The 20,908-nt window shown below is 34.2% G+C and overlaps 3 protein-coding genes across 4 annotated transcripts; 1 reads left to right on the top strand and 2 right to left on the bottom strand.

Moving 5' to 3' along the window:
* Positions 1-694: 694 nt before the first annotated feature.
* LOC25493452 (LRR receptor-like serine/threonine-protein kinase GSO1) lies at positions 695-5,219 on the bottom strand. Its single transcript, XM_013601952.3, has 2 exons — positions 1,343-5,219; positions 695-1,245 (listed from the first exon to the last, which is right to left on the bottom strand). The coding sequence occupies exons 1-2, from the start codon at positions 4,776-4,778 to the stop codon at positions 875-877; spliced, it is 3,807 nt and encodes a 1,268-aa protein (XP_013457406.1). The 5' UTR covers positions 4,779-5,219; the 3' UTR covers positions 695-874.
* Positions 5,220-8,652: 3,433 nt separating this feature from the next.
* On the bottom strand, positions 8,653-11,130 carry LOC25493451 (peptidyl-prolyl cis-trans isomerase FKBP13, chloroplastic). The gene is made up of 5 exons (XM_013601951.3): positions 10,731-11,130; positions 10,452-10,544; positions 10,068-10,128; positions 9,909-9,977; positions 8,653-8,967 (listed from the first exon to the last, which is right to left on the bottom strand). The coding sequence occupies exons 1-5, from the start codon at positions 11,064-11,066 to the stop codon at positions 8,903-8,905; spliced, it is 624 nt and encodes a 207-aa protein (XP_013457405.2). The 5' UTR covers positions 11,067-11,130; the 3' UTR covers positions 8,653-8,902.
* An 819-nt stretch (positions 11,131-11,949) lies between these two features.
* Positions 11,950-14,654, top strand: LOC25493450 (uncharacterized). 2 transcript variants are annotated; one of them, XM_013601949.3, is made up of 4 exons: positions 11,950-12,079; positions 12,168-12,394; positions 13,381-13,547; positions 14,317-14,654. In XM_013601949.3, exons 2-3 carry the CDS (start codon positions 12,193-12,195, stop codon positions 13,524-13,526), a joined length of 348 nt encoding a protein of 115 aa, XP_013457403.1. In that variant the 5' UTR covers positions 11,950-12,079; positions 12,168-12,192; the 3' UTR covers positions 13,527-13,547; positions 14,317-14,654. The 2 variants fall into 2 exon arrangements, with proteins under 2 accessions (XP_013457403.1, XP_039689595.1); XM_039833661.1 differs by having other exon boundaries at positions 11,969-12,078; positions 12,165-12,394.
* The last annotated feature ends 6,254 nt before the right edge of the window (positions 14,655-20,908 follow it).

Genomic DNA, 20,908 nt, shown 5'->3' with positions numbered 1-20,908 from the left:
ATCCAATGTGTGCAATGCATGCCATGAGTTTGGTAATTTTGGTGAATGAAACAGCTGACCAAACATTTGTAAAATATTAATTAGAACCTAAAATTAGTTTCATAAGGATGCAATGTGATATGTGGGGTGTTTCTTGATATGTAAATATTTTAGCTAAATTTTTGTATAAATGAGTTCATAACTGTTAAATAGAAAAATCAATCTTATCACCATGATCTATCTTAAATTTACTCATGTGTCTTGGTAAATTGTGATAGAATTGATTGAAAATTTTCAAGTTGAATACTGTTTGTTTCCACTACCCTAAAATGAACGGTTTTTCCTTCCCTTTAAAATGAGTTTTTTGTGCATTTTGAAATATAACTGCATTGCTTTCTAGAAGAAAATAAATCTTACATTTAAGTTGCCATCCTCTAAAACAGTTAATACCTATAGTTGTAGGACGAAACTTCTTTTCATATTCCTAGGGAAATGATAACTTGTGCATTAAGGGCACATGTTTATTTATCAAAATGTTAAAAATTAATGTGAAAATTTTGTCAATTTATTTATCGTAAAGTTAAAACATTAATTTTTCTCAATAAATATTTGTGGAATCTTTGACTTGACATGTGCTCCTAGGGAGGGGCACATACTAACATGACACATTATCTTATGTTTGAAAGACATGGAGCAAGTAGTATAGAATCCAAAATGGAAGTAACGTGAACTGCTGTCAATTTCGGCTATTGTAACATTTACGTAACAACAGCAATTAAGTCACTGTTTCTTTACACCAGATCTACATGTGAAAAAAGAACAATAAATGAGCAAAAAAAAGTATCACGTCGAGTCTGATAGTATTAGGATTTGTTTAAACCCTTCGTATATTAATTTACTTGTGATAATCCAACTTCATCTTCTCTAAGTCCATCCTTCTGTTATTGAATACATGGAGGAGAAGATCACATATTTTCCTTGAAGACGGCCTCTCCTGTGGTGTCGCTTTGGTGCATTGCAAGGCTATCTCAAGCACTTGGAATGCAGCAAACTCTTCACTGGGTAGAAGAGGTTTCAGTTCAGGATCTATCAGTTTCTCACGGGTAGAGCCATGCATATTAATATGCATCTCCATCCATCTCACCATATCCATGTCAGCTCCAAAAAAGTCACTTGTTGGCATTTTACCACTAACAAGTTCCATAAGAACTATTCCCATGCTGAAAACATCACTTTTTTCTGTTGACCGCAGGGAGAATGCATGCTCTGCAAGAAAAAACCAATGTTAAACAAGTTTTTTCATTAGATAAAGTTAAACTAAAAGTAATTTCAAATCAATTCAATTCAGCATTTTGATCAATACCTGGAGCCATGTAGCCATAAGACCCTGCAAAACAAGAATTTGACTCAGTATTTGAGTCATAACTTTCAATGAGTGCTTTTGCCAGTCCAAAATCTCCCAAGTGTGCCTCCATTTTGGAATCTAGCAATATGTTGCTGGATTTGATGTCTCTGTGAATGATCTTTGGTGCACAATCGTGATGTAGGTACTCCACTCCTTGAGCTAAACCCACAGCAATTTTGAATCTTGTCTCCCAATCAAGGTTCTTCTTTACTTTGCTCGCGATGTTTGGTTTCCTGTGAAGCCAGTCCCATAAACTTCCATTCTCCATGTACTCATAGATCAATAAATTCGAACTTGCTCCTTTGTTTCTACTGCTACAGAATCCTATTAGCTTCACCAAATGTCTATGCTTTATTCTCCCCAGTGTATTAACTTCTCTTAAGAAACTTTTGTTTAACAGAAAGTCATCTTTTGATGAAATCTTCTTGACAGCAACTGTCTCTCCACTGGCCAATTCAGCTTTGTAGACTTTCCCTGAACCTCCCGAACCAATCATGAAGTCATCATTTAGATTGTTCGTTGCATCCATGATATCTTCCCAATTGAAATCCCTTTTTCCAGCAGCTCTTAGCTGGAACAACGGTCGTCTCTGTGCTTGTGATGAAGAGGAAGAGTAGACATAAGAAGTCACTTTGCTGTCTTCCCTTGAGAATTCTTGCTTGTTTTTGCAGAACATTCTTACTGAAAGTATCAATAGTGCAATTGCAGCTGAAGTTGAAATGACAGATATTATCACCACTGTTGACTCACTTAGGCGTGACTGCTTACCGCCAGAAGTATCATCACTGTCGCAGCGGTCAAGAGGGCTTCCACAAAGATTTAGGTTTCCTTCAAATGCGTCATCTGGCCACCGGGAAAACTTCTTGTCCAATTTCCCTTGAAGATTGTTGTAAGAGAGATCAAGCTTTTCCAAGCTGCTCATATCACCCACTTGTGGAGGGATTTTTCCAGTAAGTTGATTGTGGGAAAGATCAAGTGTTTCCAATTTTGACATAGTCCCTAGAGAATATGGTATGCCACCTGAGAGATTATTGTAACTGAGGTCTACAATGATTTGTAGATTTTGAAGTTTTCCAATCTCACTTGGGATCTCACCATTAAAGCTATTCCTGGAGAGCTGCAGCTCATAAAGCTTGCTCAACCTACCTATCTCAGGAGGGATTGGTTCAGAGAACTTATTACGGTCAAGTCGAAGGACATTAAGATATGTAAGATCACCAATATCAGCTGGGAGGCTTCCATTGAGTGAGTTTTCATTCAGAGAGAGAACTAGTAAATTGGAACATTTGAATAGGCCTAATGGAAGAGGTCCGGAAAAATTGTTGGAGGAGAGCTTAAGCTCTCCTAACTGAGGTAATTTTCCCAGCCATGATGGTATTTGTCCATAAAGAAGATTACTGTTTAAATCAATGTAAGCAAGTTTATTGCACAAAGACAGCTCGGCTGGTATTGGTCCGGTGAGTGAATTTCCTGATAGAACTAACACCGACAGGTCATGGATTTTTCCCAATGTCCTCGGAATTTCACCAGAAAATTTGTTGTTGCCTAATTTTATCCTATAAAGAGTGGGCGAGTTTCCTAGTTGAGGCGGAATTTCACCATCAAACTCATTATCGGTAACATCGAAAGTAAGAAACGATTTAGAGCTACACAAAGCAGCTATACTGCCATTCAATCTATTCTTTGAAAGATTCACCCTGGTCAAGTTTGCTACATTTATCAATTGGTGAGGAAGGTTACCTTCAAGAGAGTTGTTGTAGAGCATGAGCTGCTGCAATGACTCAAGGAATCCCAAGGTTGCAGGAATTGCGCCAGAGAGCTGATTATCAGCCAAATCCAAGATATTCAGTTTATGACAGTTCCCCAAGGTTGCAGGAATCTCACCCACAAGCTCATTCTGCCTGAGGTGAAGGAAATTCAACTCTTTTAGCCTTCCAATAGTGATGGGAATTTCCCCCTTGAAACTGTTTCCAAAGAAATCAATCATTTGCAAGCTTGAACAGTTACCAATCTCCATAGGTATATCCCCAGATAATTGATTATCATAAAGATACAAAATTTCCAACTTTTCAAGCATTCCAATCTCTCTTGGAAGATCACCCTGCAATTTGTTGTGATACAAAGAAAGTGTCTGCAAGCTGCTGAAGTTCCCTATAAAAGGAGAGATGGAACCAACCAAACTATTGTTGTTTAACAATAGATCAGTTAACTCCACCAATCCATAGAGCTCAAGAGGTATAGACCCATTGAGTGAATTGTTAGACAAATCGATTTGTTTCAACGACTGACACTGGCTCAATTCAGCTGGAATCTCACCAAAAAGACCACTTTCTGATAGCATTAAATGTTCCAAATTTGTTGCATTGGAACATATTGTTCTTGGTATGACACTATTAAGGTTGTTACCAGACAGAACCATGAAACCAAGCTGACCCATGTTACCAAACTCCTCTGGAATTCCTCCACTTAGCTTGTTCATAGACAAGTCAAGATTTTGAAGATTACCTAGTTGAGCTAGAGATGGTGGAATTGCACCTTCAAGCTGGTTTCCCATGAAATTGAGGTATACGAGTTCACTCATATCACCAAGTTGACTCGGAATCTCTCCTGCTAGACTATTGTTGCCAAGGTTGAGAAGCTGTAGATTCTGGAGCTGACCTAGTTCACTTGGAATTGAGCCATTGAGCTTGTTGTTAGAAGCGGTGAAGACAGTGAGGCTTGAGCAGTTCCCTAACTCGGATGGAATTGGACCCATCAACCCGTTGTCTTGCAGAACAAGATTCTCCAAGAGACCGAGTTGACTGAGTTCTGGTGGAATCGACCCGGTGAGTTCACATGAAGCTAAACCAAGACTGACCAAGTTAACCAGTTTCCCAAGAGATGCAGGAATCATACCAGTTAATGCATTGTCTCCAAGCCGCATAACTCGGAGACTCGTGAGCGAGCCAAACTCAACAGGAACAGAACCACTGAGTTGGTTAGAAAACAGTAGCAAAGTTTCCAATGAGACAAGGTTAGAGAGATTTGTTGGAATGGGACCTGTGAGACAATTGGAGGAGAGATCAAGGTGGAGCAAGTTTTTCAAACGACCGAGTGAAGGTGAAATTGACCCGGTGAGTGACGAGTCGGAAAGGTTGAGTCCAACCACATGCTCAGAGTCATCCACCAAAGGGTTCAAACCACATGAAACACCTTTCCAACTACAATAATCTGTGTTGTCTTGTGACCAATCACTCAAAACATTTTGCGGGTCTTGGAGAAAAAATGTCTTCACTTCCAAAAGCACTCTCAAAGTTGTATCTTTGTCCAAGTTTTCTTGGCCAATGACTAGTAGTGGCATTGAAATAAAACACAGAAGGAGCAAAACTACTACATGAAGTGTTGAAATCTTCATTATAACCTAAGACTCAAATTTACAAGTTTCAAACACTCACAGTTCACAAACTTGACCAAGTAAAGGATTCATTTGCTTCAAGTTGACGAGAAAATTGTTTTTAACGATGAAAGTGGATGGATTCTTAGGTGGGAGTTGGAATGTGTAGGCAGAGCAGATGGATGGATGCACGAGGAGTGACATACATTGGAGATAAGTTGTTATCTGATGCATGAGAAGGTCAACAAGGGAAGGAGAATAGCATGAGAAATATAAGGAAAACAATAGAGAAGGGTGTGTTAATGAAACAGCAGTCAAAGTTTGAGACTGAAAAAGAAAAAGTAAAAATGAAATGGAATTGAAAATATGTTATGTTATGAATGACAAAGATTATTATAGTATAATGTTTGAGGAATAGTTGTAGCAGTGGTTTGGTTTATTCAGTGTCGTAGCTGAAGCTGAATGAGAAAGAGAGCAGTTCAATAACCATTTTTAAAACAAGTTCATTTGGTGTTGTATGGTACAAAGTCAATGTAGCATCATCATATATATTCCCACGCAAGCCTGTTAATTAAATTAAATTCCAACTAATCCTCGTCCTGTTTCTGCTAATATGGAAATTTGTTTGAGTGTTACTAGGACAAAAAAAAAAAAAAAAATTGAATAGTATCCTTTTTGACGTTATTTTTGGTTTGAGTAACCAAACCTTATGTCCTTTTGCTGCGTATAATATTTACTATATGGTTGCAAGACACCCTTTTGCCTGCTCCATAAGCCTTACCTTTTTCTGGTTTGAGTCTTTTTGACTACTCAATAATGGTACTTTTGTCCTAATAAATGTTTAAAAATGCTAATTAATCTTATCTTATTATTGGGGGTTGTTTATGTCCAGAGTTCCAAACCAATCCAAAGCTAAGCAGATATTATTTGGATGGATAAGTCAAAATTATTTTGGAATATATAATCTGCTTATACAAGTGTAAGCTCTAGAGCAAGGGTTTAAAATTTGAACTATATTTGAGATTAAGCCTTTACAGGTATTATTAGTATGATCTTTTCTTTTTAGGAGGTAACATATACACCTTGAGCTTTCATATTTTTATTTTTTGTTTCGTAGCATGTATGGCTTTTTGTTCATATTTATTTTCTAATACTTAGGTATATAGTATAACAAAGCCTAGCTTCTCTGAACGAGCTGCAAATTGCATTTGAACCTTTTTTCTTTTTTAAATTTTTATTTTGTAGTTGGTTCCTCCCTTCTAAAAACATATTTTTTTGGTTAGCATCGTAAGTACGAAGCTTCCATGCCTGATCAGTGACTAATTTCTGTTGAAATAAATAACATGTAATACACATAGGACCGAATTTTCGCTATACGTCAAAGTCAAGAATCAAACTTATAATCATTTATTTTAAAAAGTTCAATTTTCTTACCACTTTGATGAATCCGGGTTGATCCTTTCAAAGTCATATGGTAATTTAGTTCGCGAAAATCAAATATATTAAGTCATTTTCAAGTATGCATCGTAGCATTTTTTTCAAGAAAAGGACGTGGATGGGTTTGGCATGGCTTGGTTTCATTTAGGAAGCAAATAAGAATACTTTGGTTGATCATATCAGTCTACTACACTCAAAAGATCTTCAGTGATAGACAATAAAATAATGGAAAATCTTTTGGTGAGTTTTGTTAGATACCATATCCTTGGGTAAAATTAAATTAAAATTTATCATTTATTTTAAATAACTAAATATAAAAAAAAGAATATGATTGAATGATTGGATCTACATGTTCAATCGTAAGATAAACCTTTCTGACGTACAATCGTAGATGTTAATTCATCAAACCACATATAATCCCTGTTTGGTTTTCCGGTGAACTAGCCAAAACGCACGTTTCACCATATATGCCGCACGTTTTGCATGTTTGGGATGCAATTGGTGGAAGTGCTTTTGTCTTTGAAAGCGCGTTTCAAGTGAAGCGAGTATTTGTAGCTTTTCAATTTGGACAAAATCGATTCTCCTCACCATAACATGGTATTGGCTTTTGACACTTTTGGCTTCCTAGGATCAGAGGCAGTTGACCTTCTACATAGAGTCCAAAGGATTATGCATAACAATGTTGTGTCTCCTAGGTCCATGAATGTTGTGTTTACGAGGATTGGTTTTGTCATCCAAAAAGGTCTAGCGGCGCAGTTTGTTGCCCGCTTGCCTCCTATTCATGTGTAAGTATGTAAGTAATATTGATAGTCAAAAAAAAATTATTGTCATTATAGATTCCACAACATCAATTATTTTTGAATATATGCATGTTTCCTTTATTGTGGGTGATAAACTTCAATTTGCTGGGAGAACATTATAGTGTACTGTTAATCTCAATTTCTTCTGAAGGTGTTTAAACTTCATTCAGAAACAGTGGCATGATTGATACATACGATGGAAAGAAAGAAAGATGAATAATCGAAAATCGGTGCTGGTGCTCAACTAAAATTTATCTGGACCTTTTTTTCTGATCCAGCTTTGAATTAAAATTGGATTATTTGCTATTAAAATTGGTTGCAATTCAATTGTGTTGTGCATAGATGAAACAGAGTTGTAATTGTATGTGGTGTGCATAAAACATCAAGAGATGATGGAGGAGTGTGTGATTAATGTTACGGTGGCTGCATATGAGTAAGGCACGAGTACATTGAAGTAGAGTGACAGGGAGGTGATTGCGGGCAACATAAAATAGAGACTCTTAAATGTCAATTTGTTATATGTTAGGCAAATGAATAAATAAATGTGAAAACCCATTTTAATAATTTGTCCATCCAAAAGCAATTATGATTCAAACTATCCAAACTAAATATTTTATATAAATCATTTTGTTGTGAAGGTATCCAAACATAAATCATTTTTTATTAAGCTCACTTTTAACTAAACTCAATTCTACAAAATCAATTCAATCAAAATCAATTTTAATCACCGCGTAACCAAATATACACATAACCACATGAATGCCATTTTTTTTTTTCCTTTAGTTTTACCGCCGTTGTATTATCAGACTTGAAATCATTAGTTAAGTATAAAGAAATCCTAATCATGTGGTTCAAACGTTCTTGGTGCACAAAATTATGGTATCTAATTAATATGGAATATGAATATCTATTTATTTATTTATTTCAAAATTATGGTTTTTATGATTTTTTTTTCATAGATTTTCTTTAGTGGAGGTAGGGATGTAAATAAGTATCAAGATATTCGTATTCGGTTCTTTGAATATAGATGATACTCATGTCCAACTCATATATGTGCATGTATCTGTTAAACATCCATGAATTTTGAGGTAATACATGGATAATATTTGTTTAAAAATGAATTTTTGTAAAAAAAAATCCATTTTTTTGTAACTACCTAAAATTTAATAGCAAAAGTTCGTTACATTCATTTCTTTCTTTTTTTACCAAAACATCATGAACTTTGCATGTTTAAAAATTGGTTGTTTTTCCATAAAAAAATAACTTAATTATCAATTAAACAGTGACACAAATTACCGATTGTCACTAAGTTCTCATGGAGACATACGTTTTTTTTTTTTTTTTTTTTTTGAGAGACACTGAGATAAAAATCTAGTTTATTTTTTGACTCAAGATGAAAAATATAATTCTGCATTAAAAATAGTGTGCTTGTTTTGAAATTTGCTTGTTCTTATTGGATCATTGAAGTATGTATTTCTTAGGACAATCTAAAACTGAGGATATGAATCAGGAGCCTATATTATACTTGTAATTGATTTTATTAGTTATAATTTTATTAGTTATAAACACATAGGAAATGTTAATCCTTTTTTAAACTGGCAGTGTATCTATTAAACTTGTAATTGATTTAACAACAATGATTTAGCACATTTCTTTAATTTATGCACAAATAACCAATGTCATCCAATGTGGAAGTTGATGATACTAGTTTTATTTCTCAACGTTATAATTTTCTCAGCTTTTTGTTCCTTTATCAATGTGATCTAGAGCAAAAATGTAAATTCACAGCTGGATTGTAATTTCACAGCCATCAAACATGTAAATTAAAAGGGGAAAAATAATAGTAATCTCGGCTCTGATCTCCAAGGAAGTTCAAGGAAGGTAATTCGACTGCCATGGAGTTGTAAATCATGCTTTGCTGACAAACTCTACGTCGAATAAGAGTACCGCATCAGGAGGAATGACACATGAACCTGCATCAAAACCAGGTATAAATTCACCTTGGCTAGGAAAAATTGATGCAGAAATAAGGCAATGTATAACTCTTCAGATTACTCTACTATTTCTATCCTATAAATTATTGACACAACACAGGACACTGATATGGATATGTCAAAACTGGCAATAATTTGAAAAAAAATCGCATAATTGAATATAATCATGTGTAGGTGTCATGTGGGACACGACTTTAATGTTGAAATGTGTAGGTGTCAATACAGTACTAATCGAGATCCATTAACACACTTTCCTTGGTTCACAAGCTCTTCAACAGAATTTGCTCTACACATGTTTCGCTATTGTGTTATAAACATGTTTTACAGTCTCACTCTCACATGCTCTGTATGATCAAAAGATGTGCAATGTATGCCACGGCATAGTTTTTGCACATATATCCTTTCTTTAAGAACTTAATTGAAGGATTCCAATTTCTCTATTATAATCAAGAAATATCTTCTGTAATACTTAACAAGTACATCCAGGTTTAAAGAGATATGTCATGTCAAGTAGCTACTAGCTGTTTAGACTAAGTTATCATTAGAATCAATAGTTCAAGTGTCTTTCTCCCTAAAAATTATTCATTTTCCTCATAATGAACTTCCAATTTTCTTTCTTATTCTGCCACTTCCTACTCTTCATCCTTATGCAACAACAAATTTAATCAGTTCTGCAAGCATCCCTATCAAGTTTTTTATATTGAAGAATAAGCAAATCATAAACCAAGTAACCGTTACTTCATCCTAGAGTGGCCTATGAGCACCAACCGAAGACAAAAGGCCAACATGATCCTTATAAGAACCACTTCAACAAAGTGCAAAATAACCAAAGTTATGGAATTTGATCTTTACATGGACAATTATTTTATAATGATGGCAAATTAAAAGGTATTGTTTAGAAGAAGAAAAAGAGTACTTGCCTCCTTTACAACCAGCTCCTCTTGAGCCATATCCAAATTCTGGAGGAAGCTTCAATGTACGTTTACCTCCTAACATAAGAAAAGGGTAAAAAATGTCACTTCAACATGTCATGATCCATAAAACAAAATAGAATTTACAGTGACTGAAAAAACAAGTACCTGTAAGCATAGGAGGAATTCCATCATCTCCTAAAATGCCTACATCCCATCCTTTGATAACCTATATGATTCATGAATAATTTGTTAACAATGAGCATGGCATATATATCAGTGAACTTTGTAACAAGTAACAACTTATAGAAGGTAGAAAATATACTTTAAGGTAGAAATTCAACAATTTTCTGATTTCACCAATCAATATCTCATAAGAGCTTTACTTTTTTTCTTAATTGCAGAGCTTATTATTGATAGAATCATGGTTTTAAATTGCGGTAACAAATGGCTAATGCCTAATGCATCTGCAATATAAAGGATTTTGAGCTGTGTGCAAGGCCACATTTTCTCGCTAACAGCAATTTAAAACTATGGATATAATCATGATACCTCTCCAACACCAACGCGAAATGTAAGTGGCTTGCCACGATTGTAGCTGCTGTCGAAAACTTTTCCATTCTCCAATCTCCCCACATAGTGTGCCTAACATTAACATAACGGTCAAGTTAAACACCGGAAAAAGGGAACAATATTCGATATAAATGTTAGTTACAAAGTTAGTTAGTTGTTCATTTAATTAGTTATATAAAGTCTACTTTTACAATATATATATGTGCCTTCTATAAAAAAAAAAAAAAAAAAGAAAGTATTAAACTGTGACATGGTTACCTTAATGAGCTGTCCCTTAACAGCCTGAGGACCATAGCCAACAACTTTATCACAATAGGAAAGGCCTGAAGGAGCCACAGTTAATTGACATGGAACTGCTTCAGCAGCTGTTGCAGTGGGTATTATTGGTTGCAATAAAGAATGTAGAAGACCAAAACTCAAGGAGAGGCCTATTGCTTCTCTTCTTTTCAATTGATTATCCTTTTGTACAAGAACTGGTGGTTGTTGTTGGACTTGGACAGAACATGTTGTTGTTAGTGAATTCAAATGGTTAAGTTTTTGGGGCTGCAAGGAGGTGAGGCAAGTCCCAACAGAATATGGTGCCAGTGAGCTCATTTCCACTGAATTCAGGATATGGCCAAGCGTCCCTTTTTTTTTTAGTAAGGTAGTAGTAGTATCAGTATGAATATTGTGGTTCATATTGTTCCATGACATCTTGTTGCCACATTTCCCAAAGGGACCCAAGCATTACCTCTGGCGGAACTAAATTATCCAAACAATTTTTTTAATGTACTTTTCAATTTTTATTTCTTTTTTGAAAGAAAAAAGTAGTTTTTAATTTTATTTTTAAAGTATAAAACTAAATTTAAAATAATTCATCTTCTCTCTTCCTCTTCATTACCCTAAATACACACAAGCGTTACAACTTTTCATGGAAAAAGTTTTGTTTCCACGAGCTTAAAAAATGCAGTTTGGATTGGATGAATTCATTTTTTTGCGAGGCGGTTTTTATTGATTCAAAGTTATATGTTTATATTTATATTATGTGAAATAACATGTTACAAACTAAATAACATCGATACATATAACATATACTTAAAAATGGAGTAACATTAAAAAGTAAAATATATTTGAAACTTAAATAAAAAATATTTCTCAATCTAGTAGTAGTAAACAAACATGAATTTAATTATTCCCTAACCATTTATTCACATGAATATGATTCTTAAACTTGAAACAAAACATCCCTTGATGTTGTATACTTTACTCTACAAAACTTTAGGATAGTTGATTTTTTCACCCTCAAAGTACACTTTATATTTTTTAATTTGGAGTTAATCTTCTGATTCATTGAAAGAAAAGTAAAGTATGACCAAACATTATTCCACCTAGGGTACACTTTAGATTACTGTTTACGAGTAAATAGAAAGAGGGGTGTAGTAGAAAAACTGGTAGTGAACATATCCAGACCCAATTTGACACATCTACTAAATTAATAAGCCCACGAAAATTCTTTGATCACAAAAGACAATTACACCCTTAGGTTTCGACTAATACAATATAAACAAACCCTTCTGCTATCCGCCTCTTTCGTTCTCGCATTCACTTCGACGCTAAACCCTAACCAGGTAAATCTAACAACCCCTTTCTTCTATTTTATTCATCTTTATCTTATACAAATTCATATTAAAGATTTGTTTGTTGAAATTGAAGCAGGAAGTAGAAATTGAAAGAGTAAAAAATGGCGAAGTCAATGAGATCGAAGAGGGAGAAGAGGCTTAGGGCTATTAGAAGAGAGATTGTTGAACCTTACTATGACAAGAAAGAAGCTGCTAAGCTTGCTGCTCAAGAAGCTGCCCTTGCTGCTCCTAAACTTCAGGTTTCCGTCCCATCAACTACTACTATGGAAGTTTCCACTTCATCTATCAACAACAACCCCATGGGTATTATCTCTTTAGTTTACCGGAATTTTAACAAACTGAAATTGATTCTGCATTCTGCAATTATATCATAGTAGAGTTGCAAGAAATCAACAACATTTACAATGGACCCATTTCGATTGGCTTATTTTTTTAGTTTATGAAAAATAGCTTATACAAATAAATATGTAAGCTTTTTGTTCATAAACTACCTTGACAATTTTATGAATAAAAAGCTCAAAAATAAGCCAATCCAAACAGGTCCAATATTTTAAATAGAAAATGAGTGATGCAATATTAGCGAGTTTTTGTTTTTTCCTTTGTTCTCCACTTTTAGTGTTTTAGTGGTTTTGCCTAGCCGAAATAGTAGGGCAGTGATTAGAAAGAGAGGGGACTCGAGTGGGAATACCCAATTCCATAGATAGATATATTATTACTTTTTTCACCCTTCCAAAACAAACAACACAAACAAGAAGCTTGGAACTTGTAGGTACCGCCAACACCTTTTCATCAAAGGGCTTTGGTTTGGTATCTCAGATTCTATCTTCGTCTTCCTTCTTTTTCTCTTTCTCTTTTAGTCCCTTCAAATTGAATTGGGTTTTTTCCCACTGTGACAGATCTTTCAAAATTTACACTTGATATGAGCCCTAAAAACCCATTTCTGTTTTCTTCTAAGCCTTTTGAAGCTATTGTTATAATTATTATGAGTACTTTTATTTTCTATGTTTTCAAGTTTTTTTCTTTAATTTCATAGTTGGAGTTTTTTTGGCAATGATTTTGTTTTTTCTGGGGAAAACACCTTTGTTTTTCCTGTTAAAAATTCAGTGCGGACAGAAAATCAGTTTTTTCTGTCCATGATTGACAACACCAATGAAGACAGCGTGTTTTATGATAAAACTGTCTTGCTGAAGAAAAATCCCAATTTTATATTATTTTAATTACAAATTGGCATTTGGTTGCTTGGAAAGAAAATATAATAGCATGTGTTTATTTGTTTTTGAATTTTCAAGATGTGGAGATGTCTGATGGAAATCAGACTAAGACTTCCTTGAAGCCTGTTGGTAGAATAGGGAAGAAATTGAAAAAGAAGTTTAAGATGGCTAAAGGCAACCGCCGCAATGGTAATTCAAAGCCAAGTAGAAAGCGTCACATATGATTCCAATAGTGAGTGCTAATGGTATGTTAATTATCTCCTATTTTCCGCCACATTTTTACTTTTTATCTTGCCATTGCATATTTCATGCCTTAGTTTTCTTTACTCATGTACCATCACCTTTATATATGAGAATCTCTACTTGTTCATATTGTAAATTTTTAATGTGGCCATGTGATTTAAGAAAGAAAAATATTGCACTGTAAGTAGTGGAATAAATAAGTTAATGGCGGTTGCAATTTCCAAGACATATTGCTCCCAAAATCTATATAGCTTGACATACTGTGCTAAGCCTTTTACTTGAACTAGTTAAATATCTATTCCATCATTTTATTGTCGATTAAACTTTAGAACTGCTTAGCAGAAGAATGTTAAGACATTGTTCTTTACAACATTCAGTATCCCTTTCACTTAACATTAGTACTCATTGACAGTGCGTATCATGTAATCTGTAGCTTAAATGGATATATTTTTCTGGAAATAGCAGTCTTTCCCAATTCCTAAATACAGCCAGCACATTTGACTGGGTTGTCGGTTGTTACACCTCAACAATGAAAATCACTTTTTTGAAATTAGGGCTTTGGAGGATTGAGAATATAGGGGAAAATGGTAAAATCTTTCACATTTCCGTTTTTTGAAAGAGTATCCTTCTTACCATACTCTGGTTTATTAATGACGGGTGTTTCTGCTCTGTCGTGAACCTCATTAAAACTGCACAACATCTCTGTCTCAGCATCTATGTGATTTGTGTATTGACTGTTTGACTTATTGCTTTGTTACCTTTCTATTGTAGGTGGGTCTTGGCTAGTTGAGAGTTCTTGTGCTATTTTCATTGTGTACTGGGACTGTTCAATTCATGACCACTGTTCAATTTTTGATTAAAAACACAAAGATCGTTCAACCATCTTCATTATGTATTTGGATTTCTATTAACTACTGTTTTTAGATATATTAAGGGACTCCATAATGTTAGCATGGATATATAACTTCTGTACTAATCCATGTTCTCGAATGTGGAATTTGATATCACTAGTTTATAGTTCGCATGGTTTTAGCTTTCTCAGCGTTTTGTTCCTTTATCAATGTAATCTTGAAGAATCTGCCAGAGGTATGTTTAATTTTTGTTGAATATATAGTATAGAGAAGATCAAAATATAATTTTATTGGGACCTGCAATAAAATATAACTTTTAAAGGTTTCAACATACTCAGTTCCTCACACAACCTGAATTAGTTTTGATTTTCTAACTTGCATCATTTGTTACCTTGGTCTGAATTAGTTTTGATTTTCTATACATGGTGAACCTGACTGTATAAACGATCATGTTCTTATCAGATGTCTGATTTTTACACATGATGCTTGATAAGTATAACATTTTTGTTGTTGTATTCCCAACTTTCATATTTCTACACCAAAAATATATCAACAATGGTGCCAATGAAGTCAAGAAAATAAAAATACTGTTAAATTTAATTTATGGTTTAGAGTTATTAGCAAACAAAAATAGTATTTACAAATTCCTACACAATAGTTCAAACCAAAAAAAAAAAAAAAAGGTTCAAACCAGAAACTTAATTTTGTTCATCATCTTCAACGTCCAACATACATAGATGCAAATTCTAAGCAAGCAGGATCATGCAAGAGCAAAGATGACGAGGGTTGAGCACGTGATTGGGGTCTGAAGGGAAAGGTTGGCCCAAGGCGACGGTGCTGAATCATTGCAGCACCGGAACCGGCATAGCCGTGGTCCCTCGTGCAGTGGGCATTTGGAACATGAATGGTGGTGTGCGATGTCGATCCACAACTGCCACAGTAGAACCAATAACCCATTTAACCACGGTGAGTCATAATTATGACACAACTGTTGCGGTGAATGGTGATGGCATCATAAAAGCAAGGGCACAAACAGAATGATTATGGTTCTGAAAAGTTTGGATTTTTCTCAACAAAAAATGTTTGCACTTGCTGCGTTTTTGCAGCACCAGTCATGAGTTCTAAAGGTTGAAGATGATGAATAGAAAAAGTTTTTGGGTTTCAACTGGTTGGTGGAGAAGATCGTGTGGAAATGTGTAAATATTTAACAAATCTAGATCACATATTAAATTTAAGGGTTAAATATGTTTTTTGTCCCTGTAAATATGTCAACTTTTCGTTTTAGTCCCTCTAAAATTTTCCTTCAACTTTTAGTCCCTATAAAATTTTCAATCACTACTTTTGGTCCCTATTTTTAATTTAATTTTTGTATTTTTTAATGAAATTGTGCAGAAATGTGTCAAATATTCTAAAAACAATTCCTAAAAAAAATTAGATTTTTTTAACAAAACACAAATTAAATATGAATTTTTAACCATAAAAAATATAAAAATTCATATTAAATTCATGTTTTGTTAAAAAATTCTTAATTTTTTTTGGAGTCATTCTTATAATATTTTGAATTTTTCTGGAAAATTTTATTAAATAATATGAATTCTACATATGAGTTTACTTTAAAAGAGGGACTAAAAGTGAAGATTGAAAACTTTATAGGGACTAAAAGTTGAAGGAAAATTTTAGAGGGACTAAAACGAAAAGTTGACATATTTATAGGGACCAAAAACATATTTAACCCTAAATTTAAAGGTATTTTTATTGGATCACATCCACGAGAGATTTAATTGAACCCTCTGCTCACATACACTCTAGCCTAGTCCAAAAAAAAAGTTAGAAATCTTTTAATAAATACTCCATCCGTTTCAAAATGATTGTCGTTATAGCCAAAAAAATTGTTTTAAAACGAATGTCAATTTCATCGGTTTCCAATGCAATAATAACTTTTTCTTTTGAATTGTATTCTTCAATTAATATTATGTTACACTACTTTCAAAGTATTATTTTTTCTTGAATGAAAAACAAACCAATTTGATTAGGATAATTTGGTAAAATTGTTATGACATTTAACTACTTTATTACATTTCTTAATCTGTGTGCAATTGACTAAAACGACACTCATTTTAAAACGGAGGAAGTATAAAATTTCACCTACTTTCAAGTTGGCCCTACTTTTTTTTAGGTCTAAAAGTCACTTTTAGAATAAAGATGAAAATTAAAACTTTGAAGTTGAAGTTGAAGTTGAAGTTAAAGTTGTTTGGTATTTGTTGTTTTTTTTTTCAACTTAATTAGTATTTTAAGTTAAAATCTGATTGGTAAAATATATTTAAAAGAGCATTGAAATTTTATTATAAATTATCATAAATAAAATAAAAACTTTTACTATTTTTTTCTTTTGAAATTGTATAATTTTTTTTATTATTATAAAAAAAACATCTTGCTAGTTATATTTTTAAATGAAAAAATTTATCGTTTGAGATGTCTGTCATGAAGTACAAGTCTTCAGTTAGAATTTTTTTTACAATGATATTGTCTTCCATTATCAAATTAAAGTTAGAAAATTTCAACGTGTTAAAAGGTAAAAAAACTAAGTTGTAACAATTAGCAAGCTTTACTTTCTTTTTGTTCGAAAGAATTAGCAAGCTTTACTTGTTTAATTAACAAATAAAAAAGAAAAACAAATGTGGCCGGCAGGATTCGAAACATAAGCGTGCAAAATGGTTGGCAAAGTTTAATTTATTGGCTTCTACTTTTTCCACCATGTTGCCTTCTCGCGCGCCCTGCAAAATTTCATAAATACTCCTTGGTCCGGATATCCGGACCAGATTGTTAGTATTTATGGAATATATAATTCGGACAAATACAATATGAATATTTTGTGTCTTTCTTTGATGTCAAGGGTCTCTGTTGACCGTTATACGACCCCCGCATAAGCTGCAATGCAATTGCAAGGGTCGTATGAGCGGTCAACAATGACCATGACACCACTAACACTCCTAAAATCTACCTAAAAAACTATTTTTTTTTGAAGAAAATGTAATAAAGGAGGGTGAAGGAAAATATTGAAGATTCAAGCCTTTTTATAGCCTAAAACAAGTTATAGGTAATTTAGAAGTCAAGGAAAACGTGTTTTTCATTCAAAACCGTCCAAAAAACGTAACCTTTGGTGAAATGTCACCGGCCAAAATGTTACTGAGGATTTCCAGATTTTATAATCCGGAATGCATGAAGTTATTCCGGATTTTAAAGTCCGAACTGCATCAGACCCTTTTGTTTGGATTTTATTCCGGATCGTTACTGAGGGTTTCCAGATTTTAATGCCTTAGAAAAAAATAGAACAAAGGTACATAACATAAATTGAAGCAACATAAGACAAATAAACGGTTAAAAAAACCATAATAACATAAATGATGAATCTTTTGAAAAGGTGTTTTCAAGAGGATTTCTTTGAGTTAGATCCTACTGCCTTGCCAAATGACATATTCATCTGGCAGGCAGCAAGATCAAACTCATAACAACCTCTTGATATTTTTGAGTTATCTATGTATCAAGGAGGCATCAAGGAGTATCTATATATTTTTGACAGCATGCTGAGGATCTTCATCATGCTGTTATATAGAGATCTATATATTTAAAACAGCATGAGCAAGATCCTTAACACAATGACAAAAATTTGCATGGTCTCTTTGGTGTGCTTGTTTGTATTTTTGACAGCATGCAGAAGATCTTCATCACGCCGTCAAATAGAGAGCTAACTCATTTATTTACGACAACGTGAGGAAGATGCTCAGCTTAATGACAAAAATTTGCATGGTATTCTTTGTTGTGTTTGTGTGTTTCGATGGTGTTGAACCTGAAAACCGGAGATGATGTATTTATAGAGGTCCTTGGATATTGTGGACCACATAAACTCCTGGTGCAATGTGGTCCATACAAAAGAATCCTATGCTGAGGTATTCCGGATTTTGTTTTCCGGAACACACATACGCCCTAGGAAAATCTGGATTTCGTAATCCGAAAATCATATCTTTGGTTATTTTATCGAATAAATGAACATATTTGACGTAAATAAAAACATAATGAAACAAATTAATTCAAAAACACATAACTAACATGCAATTAAAACAACATAAAACACGCAATTAAGTAAAACATAGCACATTATCATGGATCATCTAAACTAACTTCTTCCTCCTCTGGTCCCTCCAGCAGAGCCCGGATCTCTTCGTAGTTCCTAGTCCGGTGCAAACTTTTCAGAATTTGTTCAGCAGATCTAACCAACGAAGCGTCCAACTCGATCGGTCCTATTGTACTGTGCTGACCAAAGACAGAGAACATGGTTCGCACGTCATCGTCGTTCTTGAGTTTCATCCGGCTGAAGCGAAGAGATCCGGATGAGTCAGACAATGGACATCGATATTCAACTCCGACCACCCTCCTCGTGTCTTTGTGGTTGAGTTGACGGTTGATTTGATCCAGCTCATCCTTCAGCCCGGAGAGGGTTACATCGTCGTTAATCCTAGATAGATGGGGTGGTGTTCCACCGTTGTAGTAGACTGCCGCTAGCTTGGTGTTCGGATCAAAGCCAGGGAATTCCATGTTTTTTTGTCTGATGTAGTTTACTTGCAATGAAAATAGGGACCCCTATTTATAGAGGTATGTGGGCGTTGTGGACCACAAAAATTGTCGGTGAAATGTGGGACACACAAATGAATCGAATGCTGAATAAGTCCAAATTTTAAAATCCGAACCAACCCTCACCATACTCAAAGTTTCAAGTTTCCCTTTGCTCACCCCAGTATCGTATGTTTCTGGAATATGAAATCCAGAATATATGTATTCCGGATTATATATTCTGGATTACACAAGAAACTTTTGGCCGGTGGTTTGCACCACAATGAAAACGTTTTTCAAACGTTTTGGACGGTGGTCAAGTTGAAAAACGTGTTTCTACACGTTTTTTGACCAGCATTGATGGCTTCCCCACGTTTTTTTAATCCCCCTCCCCTATAAATATGGTTCATTTCCTCGAACATTTGCACACCTTCTTCTTTCTCATCTTCTTCTCTACAACTATGTGTTTCCATCGTTGGCCTTTCATACAAAGAGGTCTCTTTGGAAATCCATCAGGGGTTATATGGTCGGTCAATAGGGAAGGGGTCAGTCTGGGTGTGAGGTTGGTTTGCCTGGGTGTCATGTTGACAATCATGGTCTCTTGTTCCCTAGAGGCCCCTGTGCCCCCTCTGTCTCCCCACCAACACCAAAGCTACTGATATGTCCTATCAGACAACATTGGTTTCTTCTTCCCCTCCATCTTCTTTCCTCCCCCCTCTTTCCTCTCCACCGGTGGCTAGAGCCATCGGTATCGTTTATGTAATAAGTTAAGAGTAGAAATAGATTTAGGATCTTATGTAATAAGCTTAAAAAACTTGAAAATTATTGTAATGTATTGTTCATATATTAATAAAATCAGCTGTTTTTATGTTTGTCTCTTTTTATTTCTGCTTTTTATTTTATTTGCATTTTATTTTACGAATTTTGAAGATTAAAATTGCAAAAGTTCTGGTAAAACATTATTCCGGATTTGAAAATCCAGAAACATCTGCAAAATTCTAACAATGCAATCCAGAAAATGAAATCCGAACTAGGGATAAAATTGGAAAAAAAATAGGGTGCCTCGGAAAGACATAAGATGGGAAAAATAATAGTCTTAATATTAAGTCACTTTTTTTATGAAAAGCTTCTTATCAAATGTGTTTGGCCTAACTTTTTCCTTAAAGTAGAAGAGAAGTTAAAATTAAGTCGGGCCAAACACTACCATTATGTTCTGAAATTGTACATATCTCCCTATTTGAGGTCTCAAATTTACTAAATATCAAATTGCTCTTTCAAATTGCTTGCTTAAAATGCTTCCTTGAGAGGATCAACACCATCTCCATTAAGAGTTCCATTTCCATATAACGGATGGATGGAAAGGTCAGGTGATCGTCAACAAGGGTTCATGTGTTTCATTCTAACTTCTTATTGGAGGTGGTGTCGATCATCTAAAGAGAGTACTTTGACTGATGTTAGGTAATTTAGGGGAAGAAATTTGATATTTTTTGTAAATTTGGGGTCTCTAGATTGCCATACACTTGCAATTTTATGACATAACATGGTGTTTTTGTTGAAGAAAATCACAATACTAAAATTTATAAGTTTTGAATAGTTTAAAATTATGTTAATTATAAAAATGTAATTTTTTTAATTATAAAATTTCTAACTCGTTTATGTTTTTCTTTTATTAATCATATGATATGATATTAGTACGAATATCTACAGTTCAACTCATAATTTCTGTTGGAGAGCCAAACGACCACCTTAAATAAAATTCTAATTCTTACATCCACAACCCAAAACCATGCTTAATGTGAGTATATTTTATATTATTCAGATGACGAAATGATCATAGAAGGCAAATGCAAAAGTACAACGTAGATTACTATAGTGTTGCCGGCAATGGAATAATCCTTTGTTTA

This window comes from Medicago truncatula, chromosome 4 (genome assembly GCF_003473485.1).
Source record: "Medicago truncatula cultivar Jemalong A17 chromosome 4, MtrunA17r5.0-ANR, whole genome shotgun sequence".
Classification (NCBI taxonomy): Eukaryota; Viridiplantae; Streptophyta; class Magnoliopsida; order Fabales; family Fabaceae; genus Medicago; species Medicago truncatula.
This window is presented reverse-complemented; position numbering and strand designations above follow the sequence as displayed.

Excerpts from the sequence above, each read along its gene's own strand:
- LOC25493452 (XM_013601952.3), bottom strand. The coding sequence starts at position 4,778 with ATGAAGATTTCAACACTTCATGTAGTAGTTTTGCTCCTTCTGTGTTTT. Across the intron at positions 1,246-1,342 it reads TTATGGCTACATGGCTCCAG|AGCATGCATTCTCCCTGCGG; the intron begins GTATTGATCAAA and ends TTTTTCTTGCAG.
- LOC25493451 (XM_013601951.3), bottom strand. The coding sequence starts at position 11,066 with ATGAGCTCACTGGCACCATATTCTGTTGGGACTTGCCTCACCTCCTTG. Across the intron at positions 10,129-10,451 it reads TTCGCGTTGGTGTTGGAGAG|GTTATCAAAGGATGGGATGT; the intron begins GTATCATGATTA and ends TGAATCATATAG. Across the intron at positions 9,978-10,067 it reads AATTCCTCCTATGCTTACAG|GAGGTAAACGTACATTGAAG; the intron begins GTACTTGTTTTT and ends TTCTTATGTTAG.
- LOC25493450 (XM_013601949.3), top strand. The coding sequence starts at position 12,193 with ATGGCGAAGTCAATGAGATCGAAGAGGGAGAAGAGGCTTAGGGCTATT. Across the intron at positions 12,395-13,380 it reads TATCAACAACAACCCCATGG|ATGTGGAGATGTCTGATGGA; the intron begins GTATTATCTCTT and ends TGAATTTTCAAG.